Source organism: Poeciliopsis prolifica, unplaced genomic scaffold (assembly GCF_027474105.1).
Source record: "Poeciliopsis prolifica strain line A6 unplaced genomic scaffold, Auburn_PproV2 SCAFFOLD035, whole genome shotgun sequence".
NCBI classification, from domain to species: domain Eukaryota; kingdom Metazoa; phylum Chordata; class Actinopteri; order Cyprinodontiformes; family Poeciliidae; genus Poeciliopsis; species Poeciliopsis prolifica.
In genome coordinates this window covers 1,394,723-1,409,357 of record NW_026562410.1, presented here as the reverse complement: position 1 = coordinate 1,409,357, position 14,635 = coordinate 1,394,723, and the positions used below count along the sequence as shown (strand labels likewise).

At 39.3% G+C, this 14,635-nt stretch overlaps 1 protein-coding gene across 1 annotated transcript in view; it reads right to left on the bottom strand.

Annotated features, from left to right (window-relative positions):
• The window catches only part of col27a1a (collagen, type XXVII, alpha 1a), a 75,546-nt gene that overhangs the window by 45,162 nt on the left and 15,749 nt on the right, over positions 1–14,635 (bottom strand). The window contains exons 5-8 of the mRNA XM_055052378.1: positions 9,338–9,391; positions 7,253–7,306; positions 7,117–7,170; positions 373–417 (exon numbers count right to left, since the gene is read on the bottom strand). Coding sequence (XP_054908353.1) covers positions 373–417; positions 7,117–7,170; positions 7,253–7,306; positions 9,338–9,391 — 207 coding nt within the window. The remainder of the gene's footprint in view (positions 1–372; positions 418–7,116; positions 7,171–7,252; positions 7,307–9,337; positions 9,392–14,635) is intronic.

Below are 14,635 nucleotides of genomic sequence, written 5' to 3'. Positions count from 1 at the left end.
AAAGCACAGGGGTCGACATCTCATCTAATAAGAAAAAATTCATCCACATGTCTGCTCTTTTCCCCAGGTGGCCATAGTTGCCCTTAGCTTCATTTAGGAGTCTCAGAGTAAAGGGGACTGAATGCAAATGCATGCCGTGCCTTTTACATTTTTCTTAAAAATACAGAATTGTGATTATTTTCCAACCAATTCAAAATCATGTACTACTTTGTGTTGGTTTATCACATAAAACCCCAATAAACAGACAGCGAATTCTGTGGCACCAGGAGGAAGATATGTAAAAAGAAAAATCTGCCAACTTAAAGTCAACAGCATGTGAAAAATAACAGGAACAAGAGTTTAAGCATGCATAAACTGCAGAAAAATACATACTGTCTCTCCAGGAAGTCCGGATGGACCGGGGTATCCTTTCTGTCCCTGGAGAAACAAAAATAAGAAAAGATGAGTGTGGGTAGAACAGATAAAAAAAACAAAGTAAGACGAAAAGATTTCCACTTCAATTATGGCACATGCTTGGAGGGTTTCTCAAGTTGGTGAATGGCAAATTTGCAAAATCTGCAAAGAAAATGCATGTTAAAATTAACAACACCGACAGACCGGTTTAGTGCCATATGCAAGAATTCAATCTGCTCTTCTGTCAAAGGATCAGAGTTTCCACTGGCTGCGTTCACAGAGTTTTGGTGCCAGGTTCATGGCATGTTGAGGATATAAATGCCTTCCTGTTTGAGTCAGATATCAGGACTCCCGGACTGCGTGCAGGGCAACTGCAAAACGAAAGACAACCCGATTGTGTTTTTCCACAGATCTGCTGACTCCAGAAACACAAACCCCAGTCAATGAGTGTAGAAAAACTAAATAAAATGTGGGAGGACATGCCACCGCAAACCACAGCTTGAAAGATTGAGAGAACAAGGCAGAAACAAGGAGAAAGAGAGAAAAAATAAAGTAAAAACAGACATGGTAAATATGGAAAAACTCAGTTTGCCTGGGTTCAGAGTAGCTTAAACCATTTGATTTCAGCAGTAGAAAAGGGATGAAGTAACCAGGTTGAAAGTATTTTAACCTGGTCAATATCGCTGTCTTAGAGGTTCAGGACTTTAAAATATCATCCTAAACATGGATCTCAGCTTCTGATTAGCTGCTACAAAATGTATCAACAAAGCAATACTTTTGAAAGTAAAACTAAGAACAGTTCTGCAAAACACATGAAAGACAAAAAGGATTGAGTCCCACCATCATTCTTAAATCGTGTGATCTTATTTAAAAAGCGTCACTAGAAGTCAAGTGAACTCAGTAATGGAGGAGTGGTACATAAAGCAAAGGGAGAGATTAAAGCAACTGCAAAAAAGAAAGAAAATGATGATGGGCCAGTTTACATGCTAGCTTTTCAATTCATTTCACACACACACACACACACACACACCCACACACGCATACACACTGCTTGTGCAGAAAAAAAACTCAAAGCTCGCATCCCCAAATCAGAGTTCTAAATCTTTAGAGCTGATTCTTATCCTAAGAGTATAAACTGTGCACACCACATTGTGGTAAGATTGAATAAATGTTTATTCAGCAATGAATGGTTTGTCTTCAAATTTCAAAGAACCACCAACAAATGCACTTGCATGATATACGTCTGTGTCCGTGAATTAGTACAAATTATATAATCTTTATGTCCCAAGAAGAAATATTCACTATTAATTCGTGGATGGGGTGAAACGTTGTGCATTTTTCGACCCCATAAAATAAAGAATCCTGCATTTAGCTCTGTAAACAATTAACTGACAGAGAGTAAAACTTTCAGTAGATGACAGGAAGGCTATTTTTTTCTGTTTTTGTCCTGCAGAGTTGTTCTGTTTTTACCATTTGAGGTTTGAACCTCTGTTCAAAAAAATTAAGTGCTAATCGCCCCAGAGGAGCGGAAGGCTATAATGATGTTCTGATGTATTTTTATAGTTCTGAAAGAGAAAATAGTAGATTTTTATGACTGAACTAAAACTTTACAAAAATCTGATATCAAAATTAAGATTTCTTCACTTTTTGAAGAAGGTTTATAAAAATGTTAATTTAAATGACTGGGACGCAAAAAAAAAAGAATAAAACAACAACTCAGTTTTCATGTGTTTTGAACTGAAGTAGGACTCCCTTAAAAATGAGCATGCTGTGATGTATGTGCCTCTTTATTTCACATCATTTTAGATTATATACCCGGCGGTAGAAACATTTACAAGGTCTGTTTTCCCAGGCTGATCAAAGAACCCCCAGCACACACACATGCAAACACATGCTGTGGATCCTGTGCATTAACTGGAGCCTTCAACGCTAAGCCATGTCGTCTCAGATCCTTATCTCACTCGTTATTATTTTTCTAATGAGCGCATCCATTCCCATCAGCGCGAGTGTATTTACAGTAGCACTTGTTTAACAAGCATGTGTGTGCAATCAGATCAGCCCTACCAGAATGCTTTTATTTTGCAGCAGCTTTCCAATAACGCCCTATAACCTCCTCAGTTATAGGGAGTGCTGCAGGCAGGGCAAAGCACATTTTTGCACAAAGAAAATTGAAGACACATTGCGTCTACCCATGATAAGATAAGGGAGGCTATTTAGTTTCTCTTTTCTGTACACATTTGACTGCTGGGATGCTCAACTGAGTGCAAGCTTGTTCCTACACTAAAGATCACACTTTACATTGCACTGGTGGTCTGCCAGATAAACACCTCATTCATTTAAGCTTTCATCTCTCCAAGATCCATGAAGGCATGGAGCCAGAAGGTCGCTCGGTAATTATCTGGCTCCTTGCACGCTTGCATGTACAGTAGAACATAAATGTTGATGTCTGCCTGGAAGAGATAAACAGCCTGAACTAAATGGACAATTTGGATAAAATTGAGCTTTTAGTGTTATCATTACAGCTACATCACTGTAAGTTGAAGTATGTTTTCCAATGAGGTTCAATTGACAGATTAAAAGTACCTATAATTTGAGTATATATTGCACGTACTTTTCATTGATCCCAAATTTCTGTGGAGAAAAAAACTTTTCCTTGTTGGTTTGATATAATCTAATATTCTGATATTTTCAGAAGTTAAGTGTGTTTTCACAAACTGTAAGCAAAGATTCATCATAATTCACAAAAATAAAGGTTTGAAAATATCAGTGTCTGTGTAAATGGACTATATATATGTTTTATTTGAGTTAATTCAGTAACTGAAATACATAAAACTACATTTTTTCAGAAAAGTCCAAATAACAGGTTTCCAATAATTTTTTCATTTAAAAATGTCTTACTCTTCCAGACTGAGGTTTGAGAAGCAAAATCAAAAATTAGAAGTCCAAATGCTCTTTTATTTAATCGGAGCAAAGGACTTTTCTACAAAAATTAAGGTTTTTGTCAATGACAGTGCCAGCAAGGTGTGTTAAAATACTTCAACAAATGTGGCTCTTCTTAACTTAAATGTTGTAAATTAACCAACTGGAATCTTACAAACCATGAACTCAGAGTCTGGACTTTCTTAAAATGCGTAAAGTCATCGAAAAGTTGAAGAAAGTAATAAAATTCTTTAAAAAATATATGCATATTTCTTAATTTTCTGGCAATTAGGAAGAGTAAATATAATTTACCAATATGTACCATTGTAACGTAATATTAATCCTGATAGAGTTGAAACAGGAAAGGTTTCATTTGATTCAATGTCAAACAGAGAGAAAAGGCGACCAGCATTGCTTAAAACAAGGAGCAAGAACACGATGGGAGTTTTATTCGAAACAGGTTTTGAGAAGCCACAGAGAAAAACCTGCAATGCATAAAAAAATGGAATGATTGATGAGTTATTTTAGCTTCTTCAGGGACATTACATCAAATACTTTTACTTATGTTTTATGGGGTAATCTTTCTGGAATCGCTAAAGTTCCTCTTTGCATGAAAAATCATTGGCTGTAATCCATTTAAAAGCAACTGAGCTTACCCCCCTGCAATGAAAATATTGAGTTCTTTTTAATTTGCATGCAGATTTGTAATTTTGGAGACTATTCTGTTAAAAAGTCGCAAATGATGTACATGAGAAAAGAAAAGAGGCATGTCGAGTTGCTTTATAACGCAACCTAAAAATAACATGCCTGAAGGTGGTCACTGTTTTTTACAGAGCTGCCTAAAAAAATGGGTACATGGATGACATATCTACATTATTTGAAATGCTATGAAATGCACATCATCTTCAGGAGGGAAAAGCTTGGATAAGTGAGAAGAGACAGCTTATGTAGCAGAGAGAGAGGAGACGCAGCCACATCGGGGAGAAGTGTGGCCTGCATTGTGGCCTTGTAGCTGAGGTTTGGCTCGCAGCATGTCCCCCTCTCCCTGACCCTGCCCGCCATACTGAAAAGCCATTCAGGGTCTGCTTACTAGAACAAATGTTGTACAGAGCGGAACATGCTCGACCTGGCCAGTGGTGTAAAGTCACACTCCACTATGGCGCTTTTAAAGCACCGCTGCTTTCTCCATTAAAGTTTTCCATGAAAACCTCACAGCCAAATTCCTGAATTCCCGCTCGTAGCATCAAGCATAAGGCAGATTTAGGGTCTGCTCTGTTGGGTGAACTGGGGTGGGTGTGCAACAGTGTCTTGAAAAAAGGTGGAATGGAAAAAAGAAATAGAAAATAGCGTATGTTTTCCCATTGTCCTCGACCACAGAACTCAAAGCTAAACAGCAGGGAAGCTATGCAGACAGCTCTGAGATGACCTTCAAATGACATAACTATAAAAGCTTATGTTTGTTTTGAGTATTTCAGTGTATGTCTTGGTGGGGAAGACCTGCATCGGAACTTTCCATCTGAGCCGTCTATGAAGAGAAAGAACAAAGACGCAATATAACAGCAGAGTCAGACGACTGATTCATGCATTTGTCATTGGGTGGAAAGTTGTCAAAAGTGGAGCTACAGCTGGTTCCTGTGTATTGTTCTCTGCTGAGTAAACCTTTTTGCATCCTGTATGGAAAGCTGTTACCTTCTTGGGGTTAATTTAACAAGCTTCCTTCCGTTGAACAATACCTGAGCCTTACTCGAATGAGGTCAGCCCATTTGAGTGTATGTTGTTAATGTTGCTATGGCAATAATGATCCAGACGCCAAGCTATTACGTCACTCTGATATGTAGCAGCTATATTTTGCTTGTGCGGTTTACTAAAGAGAAGCTGCAGAGCACTTAAGCTGCTGTGCATGATAAAGTTATTTACACTTCATCCTTCTTCCTGATTGATGGTCTCATCTATATAGTAAGCAATAATTTTGAACGTGATTGAAGTGTTAACATTCATGATGCTACTCAAATACATGAACAGGCTTTGATTTGAGCCATTCTTTGGAGCTCATGTTTAGTTTTTCCCTGCTGGAAAATCATCCTCCATCCCAGTCATAAGTCTTTCGCAGCCTCTAACCAATTGTCTTCTTGTGATGACAAACCAAAGATCCAACTTTTTTTTTTTTACTGTTTTCTTTCAACATTGCCTTTCTTTTTATCAATCTTTCAAAGGTGGAAATTGCTTTAGTTCCTGACTGTAAGTTGTTCTTTCAGCAGATTATCCTACCTGAGCTGTAGATCCCTGCAGCTCTTCCAGTCACCATTGGCCTGTTTGCAAAAGCTTGCCGCACTTTTCAGAATTTTACTTTTGTTCTACTTCAAAGTGAGGGACTGCCCTTTGTCGGTTTATCAAAAAAAATCCCACTAAAGTAAGTTAAAGTTTCCAGGTGAAACATGGACAAATATCAGAACCATTTGAGGGGTGTAAATACTTTTGAGAAACATGTTATATGAGCTTTACGACATGTGAATCGGTCGTCACTGTCAACTTGATTGATGCATCACTGGCTAACCTTCCAATAGGCCTTAAAATCACTTCTATCTCGCTTTAAAGGAATCTGTAAATGTTTTCCACTACCCTAATTTCTTTTCCATTCTGGCTCAGTGTGTCAGTGTGGGTGAAAGAAAGAGGTAGAAACACTCAAATAGACACGCACACACATAGGGAAAAGCAGGCTCTTAACAAAAGCCACATGTTAAGCTTGAGGTAAAAGAAAAAATAATCTGCTGGAGTCTGACACTCATCCATACACTATTGTGACTCTGGGAAGAAAGGTACTACATGAGGACAAGCTTTCCACATCTACTGAAATGCACATAAGTGGCCTGTTGTATTCAATTACCCAATAATGCTTTGACTTTGTTTGACAAGGTTGCATGAATCAGCTGTAACCAATATAAAACGTGGCTGGCAGTGGTTCCTCTTTGCTTCTGTTTGTTTGGAAAAAGACAGGTCCGGCAGTAAGAAGCACCAAAATACACTGGGGGAATGTGGAATCAATTTTACTTTCCCAGTTGCATTAATTTCAATAAACTGATTTCGGTTTTTTGGGGTTTGTGTCAAATTCTTATTCAAAGCAACCGGAAGAATATGAAGCAGCGTGGGTCTTTTCAATGTCTGCAATACCAACATTTACATTCCAATATGACAGTTGATAGACCTGGCAGACAGAAACATAGCCAAAAGTTGAAAAGATGGATGTTGCCAAGGCCATGTCTGACTAACTAAAGATGTTTTGTTAGTTAAGAGAGAGTGCTTTGTGCAGCTCCTCAATTCTGTTTTAGGAACTTTGATAATATGAAAATTTGATTTGAAACTGCACAATTTGAATCTTCCAATTCCAACTCCACTTTTTTTTCTTATGGAAAACCCAAAGTGTGTAATTTCGAGTGAGAGCAGATTGACATTATAGTTTTGGCTGCTGAAAAATATAGTCTTCCTTTATTTGTCAAAAAAAAAAAAGTCCTTTGTGCTCTGCGTAAGAACCCATCTCCACAGAATCTGGCGAACATTCAAAAACTAAAGATGCACAACAGGAGAAAGAGAGGAGAGAAGCAGGAAGTAAGAATCTTTACATACCAAACACATCATTCTGACACAGCACTGGCACTGAACGATTATGAAGTGACGCAAGTGACTCATACAGAATCTGATTCCAAGACTCTTTCTGTGACATTTGGCTGGTGTGCTCACGTACAATAAAAGCTGGTAAATGGTCAGCTAAGGACATTTATTACGTATGAGGTAGTTATTTAATTTTACCTTTCGGCCCTCTTGTCCAGGCTGTCCAACAGGGCCAATAGTCCCTGAGTCTCCCTGAAATACAATGCAAGAAGATCAGTGAGGACAAGAAAAGACGAACGTTGCAGATCAGTAGGAGCCATAAGAGAAGACATACCTTCTCTCCTTTAGGTGCTGGGCCAGGTGAAATGCCAGGATCTCCTTTTTTCCCCTGAGAACAATAATTTTATATGGATTAAATACATCCAAATGGTAGATATTTTAATCCCACATAAAGAAATCACGAAATTATACTATTCTGTGAAAAGACACAACTTAAAGTTACACAGTAAGTAAAATTCATACAATAATAGGCATGGATTTCTTAGTTGATTAAGAGCGGCTGCAACACACACATACATACCAAGCTTCATCGTCAGCAGGTAACAATAACAGGGTTTCAGCACATCAAAGCAATGAATCGGAAATTACACCGACTGGGTGCTGGCTCCCTCTCGTTGCCCTTCGGGCTGCCAGCATTTACAACTTTGCTTCATTTATTAATGATGAAAGGGCAAAAACTGCAGTGACCCCCCACCTTACCCAGACATCAAACACCTCATAATCTTCTTTTCAACTCACTTAACAGGGTTAGAGGAGTATAATCTCTGCCAGGTTGCCAAACAACAAACCTGACTGATGATTCATGTGGGGGGGATTTTAAATCCTCACTCATGATCATTCTACATTGCTCCTTTTTCATTTTTTTATTTGAAAAGCTAAAACTGAGCTGTCTCAGGAGTAGCTTGACTGAGGGTGAGGATGTTAAAGTGGGAAGATTTATTATCTCATGGCAGCTCAGACTACAGGATAATATCTTAAAACTTTTAGAGAAGTTTTGTACAATGAACCTCGTCAATGTGTGTAATATTGGATTTCATTAACAACTGGTGTACTCAAATCACAACACTGACAACTAAAAAAAAAAAAGCAAGATGAGTGAAACATTCTTTTAGAAGATGTTGAACCTGGCAGTCATACTGTAAAATAAATACGATTTCACATCCATAAATGAAACAAGTCTTGGTGTAAGGCAACACAAGATATGCAAAACAGTTGCGACTCTCTAATGATTCACGATCTTTTATGAGGAACAAAATTAGACTGTTTAATATTAAGCAGATGGCTATAATTGTGTTACTGGTTCAGTGTAAGGCCCCTTTTGAATTACAACAATAGAAAGGTAAGAAAGTCTATCAGTCTGCTGTCTTCTGTTGACCCAGAACTAGATCTGCAGGTAACAGGTCCAGGGGGAAACCCAAGGCATCCCTCCCACTAACCCTCTCCACTATATACTTAGGGATTGCAAGGCGTTTGCAGACCAGAGGTTAAGTACAGCCCTTCTGGTGTGTTTTGGGTCAACCCTGGGGTCTTCTCCCAGTGGGAAAACTCAATATAGAAGTGTTTAGGAGGCACTCTGATTGTCTGCCTGAACAAAACTGATGCAGGGACTGCACTTCAAACTACTCCATGACGACAAATTCACTTTAGGTGCTTGTATTCAATACCTCGATATTTTCTTGAGTGTTGTTCCAAACACACAAAGTCTTTGCTAATGCATACAACATTTCAGACCGTTATGGAGGATGCAGAATTTGTCTTGGGCAAGGTCATCTCCTTTTCACACGTTAAAATAGGTAAGATTTATTTGGAGTTCTTATTTTCCGACTCTTAATGTCTTTCCCTGACACTTGGATAAATCATTTCAACCCCCCCTTGGTGTCAATGTACTATTCTCTTCTTTGTACTCAGGTTACGGTAGAAGCACAGAGTCAGCCTTCATACAGAAACTGCAAAATCTGTGCACGGTTTTTTAAACTTATTCAAACATTGGATAATATTGTGTCAACAATTAAAGCCTAAAATAACTTGAGTTCAGTTTGGATATTCTAACATAGGCGGAGTGGTGTTAGTGAGTTAATGAGCTGTCAAGTATCGTGGCTTTGCTGTGAACTTTAGTGACCCCACTTCTGCAGCAGTAAAACTCCATAGCCTTGTTTTCCTTAAAGCTTGCACACGCACACACGCACACACACACACCTCCACACCCCCCCCCCCCACACACACAGAAAATAATTAATATGCAACATGCCTTTGCAGATATACAGTCAAATTAGGGCAGATATAAAAGCATGGTTTACTGTTGTTTTTTTTAAGAACAAAATGATTACTTGTGATTTTAAGTCTGACTAAGACCGTTTACCTTTAGTCCAGGTGGACCAGGTCTACCAGGATTCCCATGAGGGCCAGGTTCGCCCTAGAAAAAAACATCAGATGAAACAAAACACATAAAAAATATTGTAGGATTCTTTTCAGTCTACAAGTAAAAATGCATGATGTGTGCCTTTGCCATAGCAAAGACAAGATTAAAGAACGTCTGGAGAAACTAAACCATACTGCTAATATGTTTTAACTTTGTGTGTGTGGGTGGGTGTGTGCATGTGGTATTTGGGGTTGATGTTGCAGGGGGGCTCATGGAAAATGGGGCTCCCTGGAGCCGCTCCAACATATGGCTGTGTTTTCCTGTCCATAGTTGGCTCATGATCCAACCCCCACTTCCATACATCCAGCCACAAACAAACACACAAGAGCCAGGCAAGTTAATGACTAATGCTGACAGTCCAATGTCACAGACTTGCGAGTTTGAACTTCACCGCAGATCTCTGTCTGTCTGCGCTGGCAGATTATGAGGAGATGGACAGAAACAGAGCAAGATCAGTCATGGTAGTGCATTGGTAATGTGAACCCTCACAGTCTATCCAGCACCCCCCACCCCATGGGAAGGTTCAGCAAAGAAACTTTGGGAGCCAGGGAACGAATCCATAACTGCTTTTGGGTTTGAGCTGTTGCCTGCAGACAGGAGCGTGGGGGGTGGGCTGCACAACGCTCATCAACCCGTCTGACTGTCTGCTTTCAGGAACCCTGAGAGAGTCCTTCCTGTTGAATTTCTGACCTCCCCCCTGTTCTCTGTATGTGATGTGGCACCTTAAGGCCCCTAACCTATCCCAGTTCAGGGGTCAAGGGTTGGCTGTGTTGAGTGTAGAAGAATAGCCATGAGTGCTTGAGGAACTGGGTCAAACAAACAACGAGGCTTTAATGGTCAAGGTCTGATCAACTGCATCAAAAGCCGACACCAACTGTCAACTAGACTCTCAAAGACCCATTTTTTCCAAGTGAGAGAAAAGAAAAACACTTTGGGGTTTGGACTTGACTATCCAGTGCCACAAAAATGCCCTTTGAGAAAAATTCAAAAACAGACTTTTTGGTTTGGTGCAGACAAGACTGCATAAATCCGTTCTGCTGTAATTGATCGTTCTGTCAGAAACTGATGACAGTTTTGTCTTGATCACCTAAGGCAGAAAATTTATTTATATACAAGAGATCTTCTGTTTTTTGCACATTTCAAAAGATGAGATTGTTTTCTTATTGTGATGTAGAGTCAAGATCAGGATTTTTTTGCCAAATCATTCATACTCCATCAACTTTTGCCAATTTTGACACTTTATTCCACAAAATCCAAAGTACAGTATCTCACTGTGATTTTAAGTAACAGAGCAGCAGAAATGCAATGGAAAGGAGACAAATACATGTTTTTCAAATATTGTACAGTTAAAAATACGAGCATTTGTGTTCTACCATTTAACTTTGAACAGGTGGACTTGTTTTTAGAAGCCATCTACAGAATAAATAAAGCTCACATGTGAGTTATTTAATATCAGTATAAACACAACTGAAACACACCATGGTAAGGTCTGCTCACCAGTGAATAACAACTGCAAACCTAAAGTGATCGTCAGGGCATGAACGGCATCAATCAAAAAACAATCCCAGAAGCTCATCGTAACTCTGGAGGAGCTGCAGAGATCCACAGAAATATAGAGGACACAGCGACAATTCGCAAGAAGATGTTCTGATCAGATAAGATCCTGACAGAATAACACTCAGGTTTGAACAATGCACCACTCCCTGAACACATCGTTCCCAAAAAGTGCAACTTTGCAGTGGCAGAATCATGCTGTGGGGATGTTTTCTTAGGTAGGCAAAGAAACGTGGATGCAGTTAAACACAGAGCAATCCTGGAAGAAATATTTTGAGACTCTCCAAGATTTATGTCTCTGTTGAGGCGACACACTTTTTAGATTTGCATCCAATCTGCCACAAAAATGTATTAAAATACATTACAGGTTGTGGTTGAAATATGGCTAAGTTTGTTGCAAGGCACTGGAAGTCCAACCTTCTTCATTCATAGAAGACTTTTTGTTTCCTACTACTTTAAGAAAAAAATGCTATAAAATAAACATTTCCTTTTCACAATGTACAATTCTTCTCTTCTGAATGCTGTGACGTTTTAAAGATCTTTTCATCCCACACACTTCCCATTTCACCCTTGAGTTTTAGTGCAGCTGGCATTCCATGGGAGGCGGTCTGTCCACACAGCATTAAGGAACGCTGTTGTGCCCTAAATAACCTTAAACAAACAAGGCACGCTTGAATTACATGTTTCAAAATTAAACCAGCGGCTTACCACAGGTTGGGCAGTGCACTAGCGGGCATGGGCTGGCACTGGGGTTCGGTTGTATATGTTCTTGTTTTTATGTAGTGTGCCTTTCTCTTACAACAGGTGTCTAATTAGAGAGCACTAGGGTGGAGCACAAGTCAGCTGAGGGCTACTAAATAAAAAAAATTTTTAAATAAACCACTATTCAGTGAACAGGGATTCGGGGCGTCATTGTGGTTCATATAAAAATGTTCCCATCCAACACATTCTTTGTGGACTCCAAACATTCATGTTCACGTCCTTTCAGCTATTTTTTCCTCATTCTGTCTTATTGAAAACCAGAATCCTTTCATCAATCTGACAGGACAGAACAGACGGACTTCTGAAGATAGGACTGGATTTTATTTAGTGGTTCCAGAGCAGAAAGGAGCATGAATATAAACCAAACTTTTCAGATTTATTAATAAATTCCACTACACCTTTTTATACACTACCTTCATGCAAAATACATTAAGTTTGTAAAATGACAAAATGTGGAAAAGTTCAAGGAGGTGAAAACTTTTGTCACGCACTACACTCTATGTTATACAACTTGATTCTCGCTGAGTGATATCACCTCTATCATTACATTCCCACACCGAGATTTAAATGGCTATGCAACAAACAGACCCTGGCACATAAAACACACTTCAAATGCATATAAAGGTAGAAAAAAAAGATAAAAGAAGTACTCTGTGGTATTGAGCCAAACAAGACTCTTTGGGACAACATCTAATGACCTAACATAAAGTAAAGTGAGCATGCGAAACCACTTGATGTCCTGATAATTACAGATTGTGAGCCGGACATGTACACAAGAAAACATTTTCCTCCAGGGGAAACATTTCACTGTTCGTTAGAGATTCAAAAGCATGTCTAGCCATTGTTGATTGAGAGGAGTGGAATTCTCAGCTTAATAATGTCGCGTAAATTACAGCAGCAGACTGTGTTAATGAGCGGCTTTAACAGCCGGTTTCAGAGGTAAATACATCAGACACCAAGCCGAGGTCTGGTCAACTTCAGTTCTAAGTAATCCAACGCATTAGCACAACAAAAACAGTAAAAGCTCATAAAAGTCATGACGAGTCTGAAATTGACTGGATGGAAAAATTTAGATATTTATTTGCCCAAATATAAAAATGTATGAAGGTACTAACAGGGACTGCAAAAGTTAACAACTAGAAAGTGGTTGTGATTTTTATTATCCTGAAACATATTAGTCATTTTCCAGCACAGGAAGCATTAATCACAGTTTAGAGGATTATCAAGACTCTCACAAAGCCGACACGTTGCCAAGGGAAATGGTCCCAACCATGCTTGTAGGCTGGTTTTAGAATGAACAAAGCTGTCTAGCCTAAAATTTTAGAATGGTCCCTCAATCAGACCTATTGCAAATTTATCGAAAATGTGTTAGGATACCAACAGATTTAAATAACTCCACCAATTTTGATAAGACCCTGAAGCCTGAAGTCTGTTATTGGCTACAAAGCAGTTTGGCATTTCTGTGACTTGCTCAGGAACATTTATCCAAGTGTTAGTGAGGGCGTAAGTGTCCATTTAAAACTCTAGGTGTAACATTTTGATCTTCTCTAGAGTAGAGAAAATCCACAATAAGACAAGACTTGTGCACCCAAATCTTGGTTTAAAAAAAAAAAAAAAAAATTTTGTTTGTTCTATGATCCTTTTCAAAAAAAAAAACAAACAAACAAAAAATAAACACTTCAAATGCATTAATAAAAGCCAATAAGATCTTACTACTGACAAGTTTATGTAAACCTCTGACCGGACTGGTCAGATCTGACGTTTTTCTCATTTCTTTGTGTTCAAATGGGTGGATGAAGGTTTCAAGGATTTATTTAAGGACAGAGGAGCGCTGTGCAGGAGGAAGCATGGGGAAAGATGGGTGACAGAGATTTTCTTCCTCTGAGACAAAGACCCCTTTGACCCATGAGGCTCCAGACAACTCTGTGCAGGCAGTGCCCGAGACAGACACCGGCCTGTACGCCCATGAAGCATCCACTTTTCCTCTCACACCCTCCTACCATCCTCATCATCGCACACCCACAAACACGCCTGGAGGAAAAGGTCGGATTGGTCATTCATGGACACCTTGCAAAGCGTCTAAGCAGATATTTGTTACTATGACAACGGCATCTCACACTCACATGTGCCAGACCAGAGGTCAAGGTTCACGGGTGACGGTTCTGGGGCTCAATGGGCCTCTGTGTATTACCATACAGAACTCCAGTAATCCAGGGCTAAAGAAGGTCGGGCGGAAAAATGATGGAGGAGTTCACTCTCCGGCTGACTCCCAAGAGTAGAAGCTTGGGGGTTCACTCAAAAAGCTTTGAGTGGAAGCTTTTCCAAAACTTCCACTCAAAGCTACGAGTGGTGAAATATAAATAAGTCAATTTATATTTCACCACCTGTAAGCTTGAAGCCTAGAGCTGCTATTTGGAGTTGATTATGTCCCTGATGTGGTGAATCTCTTTCTCTAAATGGAAACCACACGTCCATCTGGTTAAGAGGCGTGGCTTTTGGAGAGCATTTGTTTGCACAAAGTATGTGTTTCCATCTGTGTAAATATGTGTACATGCATCCATGTGTTAGCACACACACTTGGCAGCTGCAGTTGAACTTGATAAATGATTTTGTTTACAGGAAAAGCTCCATAATTGGCCTTACTCTTAATATAGGAAGCCCATAAACACATATGCATACATCCTTGCTTCACAGCGTGGGATTAGTGCAAAGGCATGTACACAATCCCATGTTGTAACGTCATAAATAAAATGGCTGTGTGGTCAGACATTGTGAACTTTGCAAGAGATCCTTGTATTTGCAAGAATCCCTTGTTAAATTTGCACCAAAATCATTGATACTTAGTAAAACTTGACTTTCATCTTATGCACTTTGCGAACTCTGCATCAACATTTAAGGATGAAGGGTGGAAGCCAGGGCAGG